This window comes from Megalops cyprinoides, chromosome 3, assembly GCF_013368585.1.
Source record: "Megalops cyprinoides isolate fMegCyp1 chromosome 3, fMegCyp1.pri, whole genome shotgun sequence".
Classification (NCBI taxonomy): Eukaryota; Metazoa; Chordata; class Actinopteri; order Elopiformes; family Megalopidae; genus Megalops; species Megalops cyprinoides.
In genome coordinates, this window is record NC_050585.1 from 36084963 (window position 1) to 36097444 (window position 12482).

At 42.6% G+C, this 12482-nt stretch overlaps 1 protein-coding gene across 4 annotated transcripts in view; it reads right to left on the reverse strand.

The window, feature by feature from the left end:
- The window catches only part of dclk1a (doublecortin-like kinase 1a), a 58126-nt gene that overhangs the window by 8635 nt on the left and 37009 nt on the right, over nucleotides 1-12482 (reverse strand). For 2 of the 4 annotated variants that reach the window (XM_036524970.1, XM_036524969.1), the window contains exon 6: nucleotides 6454-6548. In XM_036524970.1, the coding sequence (XP_036380863.1) occupies nucleotides 6454-6548 (95 nt within the window). Of the gene's footprint in view, nucleotides 1-5644; nucleotides 5677-6453; nucleotides 6549-7903; nucleotides 7984-12482 lie in introns of those variants that run through there. The other 2 variants (XM_036524972.1, XM_036524971.1) reach the window with 2 other exon arrangements.

The following is a 12482-nucleotide window of genomic DNA, read 5'->3' on the forward strand; positions in this document are numbered from 1 at the left end:
TGTTATTCATAAACATCACCAAAGTAGTTACAGTAAAAAAGTACAATAATAATTTAACACAGTACTACAGGATAGCACAATTATCCACAACACAGAATAAAAAAGCAATATTCCTCTAAGATGTTTTAAATACAAGGCGATTCCAGTCACCAGTACATACAAAAGACAAATGTGTGACACCTTGGTTTAACAGGGGTGAAGGGAAATGACATTCTCCTGAAAGACTTACTGAAGGTTGAGAACATTCAGTTAAAGCCATTACTACTGTGAAGGTGTAATGAAATCTGAGGAATGGCAAGGCAGGTAACCGCAAGTCTTACCTCATAAAATCTCACCCCAACCTCGCACCTAGGTTTATTGATTCTCTAACCTCTCTCTCTGCTTTCTGCTTGCAGTGTCCTCATTGTTCCAGCTTGGCGGTTATCATTTTTTCTAATTTGCATTTGCTATGATTACATAATTGTTTTTCCCCCGTTGAGCCTTCTGTGAAGTACTCTGTGGCAATCTATTTGCAAATAAACTATACTAATTTGACTGATTGATGGATGGATTGATTGCTACAACTGCGGAGATAACAACCTGCTTGTTATGAAGGAAAAAGTCATAATCACAAAGTTATTACAGTTGTGCCCAAGCCACTAAAATAACTCCAGCAGACTGGCCTCAGATGTGCTCACAGTGATGCTAATCAACTGGAGAGCGCAATATCATCAGCTCCACAGAATTAATGATGGACGACGCAAGCTGACCGTTGCCCTGACCACCAATCTGATCTGACCCCAGCTGGTGCTTTCCATTAGAATAGCAGACAGAAATCATATTGCTTAAGTCACGCTGAGGAAAACGAACTAAAACAAATGCAGAATGATCTGTCTAAAACACCCACAGTACATATACTGTAAACATGGTCTCAATATCAACTTTTGTCAATTTTTCCTTTTTTTGGGTTATGTCTTTTCCCGCATTGCGGGTGATTAAAAGGTCACCCTCTGGCACATGCAGGTCAAGATCTGCATGCTGTGAAACTCATACTCGATTAAGGATGAAATCTGGGCCTGCGTTTTTCTGACCCAAATAAACCAGCGTCCTGAAAATGGAACTAGCTGGGATCAAAATGGAGGCTTGTTATATCCATTTCCACTGTAGGCTGGATCACCTAGTCCAGATTTCAGGTGGCTTTCAGTTATCATATTTTGTGAACCCAGTGACAAGTAATCATGCCAGCAAAGCCTGCTATGGTTAGAAATGCTGCCCTACTTACAAGCAAGGCTGTACTGAAAGAGTCAGCAAGCTCTGCTTCTGTCAAATGCAAAAACTGAGCACACTACCATAATTGCATTTCAAACAAAAACACATCAAACTCAAAAAGACAACTGAACATTCATCTCCACTAATGCCTCCACTAATGATCTCTCCTGTTTTGGAGGGAGTGGCCTATCCACTAGAGTGTCTACCACAGCATGCAACCTTCCAAATGCATACAACGCTATATGTTCCAGCTCCATATCACTGGTTTTAGGTAAGAGTGAGAGCAAACATACTGTGAAAGAAAAAGTAAAAGAGTACTTATTAAAGTAAGTAATAACAAGTCACATATTCAAATTACAGCCAAGATGGTCAAATGAGTGAATGAGCAGCTGACTGAAATGTAACCCTTTGAATCCCATGTTAATACAAGGGTCATACACATTTGAAAAACAAAATGCAAACAGTCAAAAAAAAAAAACAACATACATGAAAATACACCACATAAAATTAATGAAACATACCATTTCATCAGCAAGCACAACAATGACAGCAAGACAAAATCAAAAAGCCAGTGACAGAAAGTAGCACACATCACATTACTGCTGGGGATTTGGTGAGATCCCACAGCAGACAGGAATGGGTAATGGATGCATTCAGACTCCCTTCTCTTTGATAAAACCAAAGAGACAATGACAAAGACCCACAGTGTGCTCCATAGGACCAAGCCTGTTGGGGAATCTGCTTTGCTTTTGTAATGTTCAGTGTGCTGCTTTTAACAGTGATGACAGTCTCATGAACAGTCTGTACAAAGAGCTTCCCAGCTCACTTGTGCCACCAAACGCGCGCACACACACACACACACACACACACATTCGCTCTCTCTCTCACACGCAGAAGCACACACAGATGCAAAGAACAAAACGGAAAGAGCATGCAACTCAACACGAAATGTGGAGGGTGGAGGGGTGCTGATGAGAGGAGGAGCTGGAAGTGAAGGCATGATGGGAGTGAAATAATGAGACAGGATGGCATTACAGCTGGTGGATTCCCACGATCTGGGGAGCTTTGGGTGTCGCATCATTAGGTGACACACGGCCAGTCTGGCACATTCTGTCTGATTATTCAAGACATTTTCTTTTGCGTTTTCAAAAAAAAAACAAAAAACAAAAAAAGACTAAAACTAAAGACTGAAAAGATGAAAGAGAAGGCATATAGCCACATTAATCTACACCATCAAAACCTCATTTCTTTCAAGAGAACAAAGCAGACTGCTGCATTACACATTAGCTGAACACTGCCCGGCTTTATCACATATTCTCTAGGTTTAAATATTTGCAGAAGATTATCCAGCTTTATCACTTACTCTCCACATTTGTATGCAACCAGAGGTATTGTACTTAGTGATTTTTTTTTTTTTTATTCAAAGCATATATTAAATCTGTATACACCATATTCCTTCAGTGGAGAAGGTGGTGTCCTCACACATAGAGAAAGAGAGAGTGAAAGGGAAGGAGGGAGAAATAGTGGGAAATAAAAGAAAAAATAAAGATATGGAGGAAGTGAGAAAGGTGTGTACTCAGGCTTCTGAGGCTACAGACATGGAGATGCATTTTTTTTTTATCCTTCTGTAGCTTTCTATATACGAAACATTTCATATGGTCACTGAACCTAAAAGCGGCATATTAATGCAAACATTCCGAGCTAATGAAGGGGAAACAACAAAGATGCAGATGTCCAGATATCCCAGCTGGGGCTGCCCAAGGAATGACTCACAAGGAGCCAGCAAAAGTATAGGCTGTGGTTCTGAGCCCCATTTTCTGGACAATAACGTGCAGCAACCACCACCGTCCTCTACACCCCAACGATTAGTACATTTCACGGCCGAGAGTGCAGAGGAGCTCAGCGAAGGCTTTGAAACCCAGCTTCACTCTGCAGCTCCTCTGGGGTCTTCGCTCTCTACTCTCCATTAAAGCAAGATCAAAGAGTGGGAAAAAAACGGCAACAATAAAAGCCCATATGGTTGCTGCTGGATTCTGAGGAGAAGGTTTTACCTTTATTGCGATAAAATGGCTTCGATGGCAAAATTCAATGGAATATCAAGTAGAAAGTAAAAGATCCTTATAGTTATAGTACCATTATCTCTATCAAAATGAGTCCGGCATGGCTTTTATATTGGCAATATACACCCTTTGGTAGCAGCAGATAGAATGAAGCCAGTCGCCCATGAAAACCACATGTACAGCGCAGCTTTTCTCCCATGAGGGGATTTTTTTTCCCCACTCATCACTGCCGCCTATTGCCTCCGCATTAGAAGAAAAGCTTTAAGAGTTGCCAGAAACGAACAACAGTGGATGGGTAATGCAGCCGCTATTGAGAGACTATGACACAGGTGCTGGAACAGCATGTCATTTAAGAGACAGAAGCCTGTGGCCTCATTTCCCTGCTCTGGATGTGCAGCTGTGGAGGAGCAGGAAGAGCACGCACTGATCATCTCACAGTCAAAGAAGCAAAGAAAGACAGAAAGAGGTAATCTCTTTCTTCACCGATTCGGTGGGGCTCGTCCATGGTTTCTGAGCACTTTTGCGGGATCCACCCCACACTGGCAATGGTCCAGTCAGAATGGATGGATCTTTTAAACGTGTGCATGCACACATATGGGCACAGACTCTGTATGAACCTGTCTTCTAGAGACAGACACTGTTGCAATAACGATTGTGCTCAGCCACTGTTTTCCCTAACGCTTCACTGTCTGTCGGAGACTGAATCAGCTGCCGGCTACCACGTATTAGATACTGGCAAGCTGAAGCTCTCCAGGAAGTCTGGGTAAAGCCAACTCAGCGTGGATATCACCTCCTCTGCAGCACCCCCCCAGCTCCATCCACAGTTTTGGACATGGCGTGTAGGCGAGCAGCGAAGTGCAAGAGAGCCGGTCACTCAGCCCTGGTGTTCATCTCTAGTTGCTAGGTTACTTGCTGGGCTGACTGGGGTGTGTTTTGTGGGGATTACTCCACTCCCCTGGCTCACGATCCTTTACAGGAGCCAAGAAGATAGACAGACAAGGAGAGAGAGCCAAAGAGAGAAACAGAGACGAAGAAGAAGAAAAAGGCAGAGAAAGAAAACATCACCATGCAAGGTAGACTAGCACCAGCATAACCACATGATGGGAGCCAACACTCAATGTCCTGCCTGCACTTGTATTATTCTCCCACTTGCAGGTGGTTATTTTTTCAACACAACCCAGAATTCTTACAGATGGTGAGAGAACACCATTACAGCTCCTGCATGGAGCTCCTGTGTCCTATATTCTGATTCACTTAGTAATGTCAGGGACCTCCAGAAAGGTTCAGACACAGACTTAATCTCAAACTGACACTAGAAATAGAGTATCTGCTGATACCATTTTTGTAAACATATCCCTAATCTGCTGTGGTTTCCAACCCAAAAAAGCAAAAACTCTTAACCAGCAAAAATAAAAAAAGAGGCAGGAAAGCACAGAAACAACATAAATTCCTTGGCATCACACTCATTGTAACTGCCAGTGTTCTCAGTACTTGGACACTAATGGCCTCTGTTTTAATTCTAAATCCCAGGTTGCATTTTCAGGCTTTCATCCCATAAAGCAGCACCTCAAAAAAGGGAGAACTGAAACACATGTTCATGTTCAGAGTGTTATGTTCCAGTTTAACGTGAGGAATTTCAGGTTAATCAAAGCTTCCATTATGGGTTACAGTCAACCAAGTGCAATTACTGTAACACAAGTCAATAAATGGGGTGCCTTTTGACTGCACAGTTTTAAATCTATACAGCATAGTTTGATGGAGGGATTTGTTTCTAGGCAAGGTTATTTTAGGTGACTAGGATGAGGGACGAGATGCTTTAAAAACAGTTCATCTTATGGCTCAAAACAAATTAAAGTGTCAGTCTAGAAGTGACAACGATGAGGATTGGAGAAGAAGCCGGTTTCTATTCACAGCACCTGAATTAAAACTCCTCTCATCATTCCTTTTAGCATGTGGATTAGGGATCCTCTGATCTGATGACACATGCCCACGCTTGGCTATCCAAATTTTGTGAAATTACATTTCAGTCTGTTCCTGTTGAGTTGCATGCTCATCTTAAAATAACATTCAAGGGGTGTCCATCTCACAATTTTACAGCATTCTCCAGAACTATGCTATTTTGACATTGCAATCTTTACCCATCCATAAGCTACCAATACAGTGTGGACACTACCAGGCATACATTGGTTTTCCTATCAGATCTTTTATCTGGTAGTCTAGACAGAATTCCACACACTGGCACAGTACTCAGCACCCACACCATTCTAAAACACTAAGGATTCTGGGAAATCTCACTGGGTCTTCAACATTATAGCTCCAATGATGGACATTCTAGGCTGCGGTCTCAGTGGGCAACTCTTTCCTTTTCCTGAGAACACAGAAGGCAGGCTGTTAACATTCATCTACAGTAAAGGGTGAAGGGATGTGTGTGTGTGTGTGTGTGTGTGTGTGTGTGTGTATGTGTGTTTTGGGGGTTGGGCAGCACATAATGTGAAGCAGTCTGAGTGTGTCTCTACTCCACACAGTAGATTCTGAGACCATAGTCTATTCTATTGCCCACAGATCAATGACACATTATCTATTTTATATTAATCTCCAAAGTTGGTCATACATATGATCAATGTAGAGTGGTTTCAATTGTTCTCAAAGCGATGTGCAAAAAGTATTGATTTACAGTACTGTGCACCCACACGATCCTATAGAAACTGATAGTAAATTCTTCAATTCTGCGCAACATCCACAACACCCCATGGCTATGTGAATCCATATGGTCTGTATCTACACAGATAACCCGAGGCCTGCCTGACCATGCCTGCACTCTGATGAGCCTACGCAGTGTCCTACTTTACCATGGGCTGACTACAAGTGACACGGACCCATTCAACTTCCATCGGACTTCCTCTTATTAAGCACATGCTTGGACACCCATGGAGATAACTGGGTTAGGCCAGTGAGAGCAGTAAAATGTGATGGGTTCTCTATGATGATGACGACAGTGAATGGTAATGACACATGGTTGGTGAAAATGATTGGAGGTACAGGTGAGGTGTGTGTGTGTGTGTGTGTGTGTGCATATATGTGTGAAGGGGATGAGGGTGGGGAATACAGGGCACAGGGCATGTGACACATGGCACAGGTCTCTTACCCGGCTTCTTCTGAGGCTCCCAGGACTGCTGGGGGAAGGGCAGGGTGACTTCCCTGACCGGGGTGTGGACAACTGGCTGCCCGGAGTCCCATTGACTAGAAGCAGAAAAACAAGGAGAGAGAGGCAGACGGAATGAATGAGGAATCACTTTTTTGGCTTTGCAGGGAGCCAGTGAGCACTCTTGAATGACTTCGTGTGCTAGCCCTCAAGTGCAGCCTTTCTCCTTCATACGTTCATATCCGGTGATACTGATATTGATCTGAAGAAGATGATGAAACACCCACACTACTGCCCCTGCTCCACCACCACCACCACAAAACCCCAAAAATAAACAACAATAACAATAATAAAGACTGCATAACTTTAACCCTTGGGGTCCTCTGGCTGTACAAAGCTAAGCTACCACCTGCATTTTCAAGCGTGTATCCCCTCCCCCCACCACAATCCAACACACACCCTGCATATTACATAAACACAAGTGCTGCTCAAAATATTAATACTGAATGCACAACTACACTAAAAAGAAATTCACAGACTATGCATTACAAAGCTGGCATCAACAAACACCACATAGTACAACCACAACCCACCTTTAAAAAAAAAAAAAAAAACACTGAAGGTTCCAGGCTGATGATAATACGACTGAAGAGACTGAAGAGTATCACATACAACCGAAATATAATGAACTACAATCCATAAACCTCAGGTGCAAAAGATCAAGCCAGACCTTATCAAGTAGTCATATATTTTTCTCTGATAGTGCCATCTTAATTCTCCTCACAGTCATGTGGATCAAAAGCATGTTCAGGAATCAAAGACCCTCTACAGGAATCCCAGTCAGGGGCAATCAGATGGACAGCTTTACAAGCAGAAAAATCAGAACTGAAGTCCTACGGCATTTAAAGGAGCGAAAATGAGCTGGATTTTGAGCTAAAATGAGCTGGAAGACATCCTGAGTAACTGAGAATAGCATTCCATCCAAGGAACTCACAAGCTGCTTATCCAATGGAATCCCAAACTGGTTCTGTTCTCTCCCAAAGATCCAAATGATGGAAAAAGGATCTTCAGAAACAGCCAGAGGCTCTCATTTCCATATAACTCAAGCCATTGTCAAAAATGATAATGAGCACAGCGCAAGAAATATACAACAATACAGAAAAAAGCACAATATTTATCAACTCTGCTAGTCATCCTAGAGAGCGGAGTCGGTTCACATAAGCCCAACACCGACAACAGGACCGAACTCAACTGGAGTCATCTCTGAGGATGCCGAAAAGGACAGACACTTTACAGAACAGTTCTTCTTTAAAACAGCAGCCTTCACCACTGCTCACCCAAATTCAATTAAAAAAAAAAAAAAAAAAAAAAAGCAAGCAAGAAGAAAACCGCCCGGCAGAACACGCGGGACCGGCGGCTCTATCGCTAGAAGCAGAAGGAAAGCAGCTCCTACCTTCCACGTACTGCAGCATGCTGGAGACACAGTGCTAATAGTGGCGAGTGAGCCGCTTGCCTCAGCGCTCTGCGCAGCTCCGGAGCCTGAGTGGTGAATGGGAGAGCGGAGTGTGGGCCGGCCGGTAAGTAGTAACTAGTGAGCGATCATAGGCAGGCTGCCGTTCTGCGTATGTCTGACGCCAGACGGGAGGCAGTGGGAGGTGCGGGTGCCGTCTTCAGGCTGCATCAAAGGTGTCAATTAAACGCGCGTGCGGCTGGGAGGGATTAGAGGGCTGTGTGTGCCCCCCATTCCTAATTAAGGGCAGACAAAAGCGTCGGCGACACCCTGTCAACGGCAGGGAAATGTAATTAAAACATGGAGAGGGACACCCAAGATTCAGGTCCTGGCAACCAGGCTCACAGCTGCGACTGAGAATACGTTCAACGTGGATGACCATCCTCTGTGTAAAACAATTTCATTCAGGCTACTATGCAAAATTTACCCCGAACCCAGCGGCCACTTTAAACAATCGCATTAAATCACTGCCCACAGGCTTCACAAGTTACTTGATGCTAGGCTCATTTGTCTGTATATACGCTCATGACTGCTGAGTGCAGGCTCCACTGCAAGATGCCTTTCTGTGAACTAAAATATACATCTATATATTAATGATATAATATATAGTCTATATAAACATACAAACGTTACAAATACATATTTACTTCAATATGTTTACTTTCACTGCATGAACGTAATCCAAAAAATAAACCGTTCAGCTTCGTTACACTGTGTGCCAAGAAATACCGCCAGACCGTCTGAAAATAGATACGCTATTTCTCCTAGTGTTCTGAAGAAAGCACTAAAGTCGACCGTCTGACGATATTCGATATTTCCTGCGTTATGGCCATTGCTTTCTGAGGAGGCCAGCGTAACAGAGTGAGAACACAAGTGCTCCCACAGGCACCAACAATGCTTCTCCCGCTTCAATGACGCAGCCTAATATTATGTGAGGTGACTTCACCCTCCAACAGTGAGACAACAGTGGACATTCCAGGAAACAGCTGTGGTGGTCAGTGGGGGAAAAAAAAAAACAAATCTCTTATTTTAAGAAACACATTTTTTAAAACTGTGTTTCATCTATGCTAAAAATTGGTAGAAAGTTCATAAATTAATTCATGTCGCAAATGAAAACATTTTAACGCTACAAATATACAGTTATTCCTATTAAATTCTGAAATTCTGATTGCTGACGTAATAGTTATTGCAACACAACCGAATAATGAAATGGACCAGTTTATCGTCTCTTCACTCTTTTACTGTACGTAAGCACAGACCGATAAAAAGTTCCAAGTTCGAGTCCCAAAAAGATTTTTCTTCTTCTATGAGCATTATTGAAGGGAAACTAACACTCTGGGGGGCTGCATTTCATTTTAAAGTGACTTGCAGTTCATATATACAACAAATAAGCCATGGAGCCAAAACGTCCTTGTTTTGTTAACAGTATGTGTCGAGGCAGCTAGGAGAACACCAGCGGGAAGCAAGACAGGTCTCAACAACATTTGTAATTTCATCGACGTTACCACATTCTGGGATTCTGAAAGCATCCATTCCAGCAGTAAAAGTCAATATAGTCTGTAGGCTTTTTGATTAAAAAACAGAGGATGCAGCCATGTTTCAGTACCATGGCAGTTAAATGATCTCGAAATCAGCTTCAGAGAATTATCCCAGACAGCACCAAATCCACAAAAATAAAGCCTGCAACATTATTTGTGATAACACGTGTGTCGATAACGGAATTAAGCAACATGAAGAGCCAGGCTATGAGTATCCTGCTTCCACCCATGTAGACTAGAAAACACCAAACAAAACGGCAGAACTGAACCAATCTGGGTGAGCAAATTATATGTCGCACAGGAAGAGCAGGGACAACTTGGAAAACAAGACTAACCTCAATGGAATGCATTAAAAAAAAATGGTGTGGAAGTCCTGTTAAATGGTTCCCAAACCAAAGCTTGCCAAACCTCACCAATTTCTCCATGACAGCCACAATTTTCACATTGGGTGTCCATACCATAATCAATATCAGAATCTGAAAAATGCATGTGATTTTTTTTTGGAGAAGGTCCATTGGTTTGTCTATGAGTACTGTTAGATTTCTGTGGTGGAATGGTAGAAATTACACAATGTAATTACAATGTAACAGAAAAACAAAAAAACATTTTTTATACTCAGTGATATGGAGACCATGCTGGAGGAAACCCTGAAGACCAGCTGATGATATTTATGTTTTGCAATGTTAAGTAATTGCATATTTTAGTATTTAAAAGTGTTAACAAAAAATTTACAAAAAACAGATAACATACATGACATATATTTTTGTTTTTGTTTTTTTTTTTTTTGCTTTTCCTAAGGCAACAACAAGCACAAGAGGTAAGAGCTTACATTTTACACCTAGTATGTGCTAGAATGCCCTCATGCAAAGGCCAGCAAAGCAAACATGGGTAAGGGGCCAGGGCCAGTCATGGCGGTGGCCTGGCACACATGTGAACTGCGGGTCACCTCAGAAAACCCACCTCCTTGTTCCTTTCATTCACAATTGTGGATTATTCATGTGTGTGTGCGCGAGAGTGTTACTTTGAGATGAATAATGCATATTTACACCATCTGTGTCACCCTTTTAATTTTAGCCTGTGATGCAGTGTGCGGCAGAGAGGGAACGCATCATCACATTATTTTTGGTGGGGGAAAAAACCCTGTCATATTTCTGCCCTTTTCAGATTTGAACGTACAGGCGTGCCCAGTGACGACAAGCTACACATATGTCTTGACGTAACCTTTGAGTTTCTGAGGCCTATCACGCAAAGGAGCTCTCATGAGAATGTTCATGAATGTATCATTGACTTCCACCCCTCTGTGGAATGGAGCCGACACAGTAGGACCACCTCCCTCCGCATTCTTTCACCATGACACCAGCATCAGTGTGCTGTCTCTACATAGGCTCGGTTAGAGTCTGAGTCTCAGCATGGAACACAGAGGGCAGAGGGGTGCTGATGAGAGGGGGAGCTGGAAGTGAAGGCATGATGGGAGTGAAATAATGAGACAGGATGGCATTACAGCTGGTGGATTCCCACGATCTGGGGAGTTTGGGTGTCGCATCATTAGGGGACACGCGGCCAGTCTGGCGCATTCTGTCATGAGGTTTTCTCTTTGCGTCCTGGAAGAAAGGACTCAAGACTCCCATCCTTACTCAACGAGTACAGGATGCATGGGAACATTCCATATGTAGACAATACCACTTATTAATGCCAAGTGCAGCATTGCAGTCTTCCCACGGAGGCATGTGATATTGATACATTATGATACATGGTATTTGCACATTTGCCTATCCAGAGGATTAGTGCATATATAATAAGGGAACATCAACATTCAAACAAATCCAGAAAATGTTAGCAACACAATTGAGCAAGTGTCTGTGTACACCTGTGAAACCCTGTGTGCTACAATAAGCATAGCACCACACTAAAAGGACCTCTAAAGTGCTATAAATGTCCCATAATGACTTAAAGCAACTTATAAATACATTAAAATGCTGCATATTTTACACATTTCCACATCACCAGTCATGTACTGCAAGTAGGCAGTAACACACACTTCAATAACATTGTGAGTTATATTATTTTAATGCTGCATGGTTAACAATGTCTTAAGAGCATCTGCTTAGAAACCACCTCCACGTGTACACACAACATTTAACATAAAACAAAAGGTTAAAGGTTACATCTAAATGTAGTTACGTGCTTTAACACATGGGGTCCTGTGACGGAGCAAAAGACTTAAGTGGACCTCTCATCTTTTCATTTATTCAGGTACTTTAACTATTAAAGCATTTTGTGCTGTCTGAAGACTTTGACTCTTAGAAAAAAGAACAGCAACTGCTCTGGATACAGTAATAAATCAATTCTTAGGTACAAAACTTTTAGGTAAAGGCAATCTGGCTTTGTTTGTTCAAATTCAGTTCAACTGTCCAGTAAAAAAGACATACTTATTCAGGTGAGAGGATCACTTCCTCAACTGATCTCCATCCTGCATCCTCCGTCCTTAACACTTACAATTGAAACACTTCTGATTGTACCCTGCTCAGAGAGAGACCGGGACGGAGGCAGAACAGCGGAACCGTGTGGATCATGCAATATTGATCGCACAGAAACACACTCATCCCCACAGAGCACGGGGGTTTAATTAAACAGCACCGATGATTTGATGCAGCCCCTAAAGAATCTTCCAAGGTTACAGGAGGACAGGGACGGCGCTCTGCCAGCCGGTTGTGTAATGAACAGTTATCGCTGCCGATACGTGAGGTACCTGGGGTGTTAGAGGAGATTACCGATTCACTCGGCCAGTTTAATCTAGCGGTGTAAATGAGGTAGGAGATAACGCTCTTTCTTGATAGCATAGCTGTGCCGCAAGACTGCGAGATGATTATGCGTGTTATTTAATGCAATGGTATAAGAGACCGTAAAAAGACCAAGTCATAAAATGCCTTTCTCTGTCTGTTGCTTAATGCAGCAGTGCAGAAGGGCGTTTAAGATGACTGCCT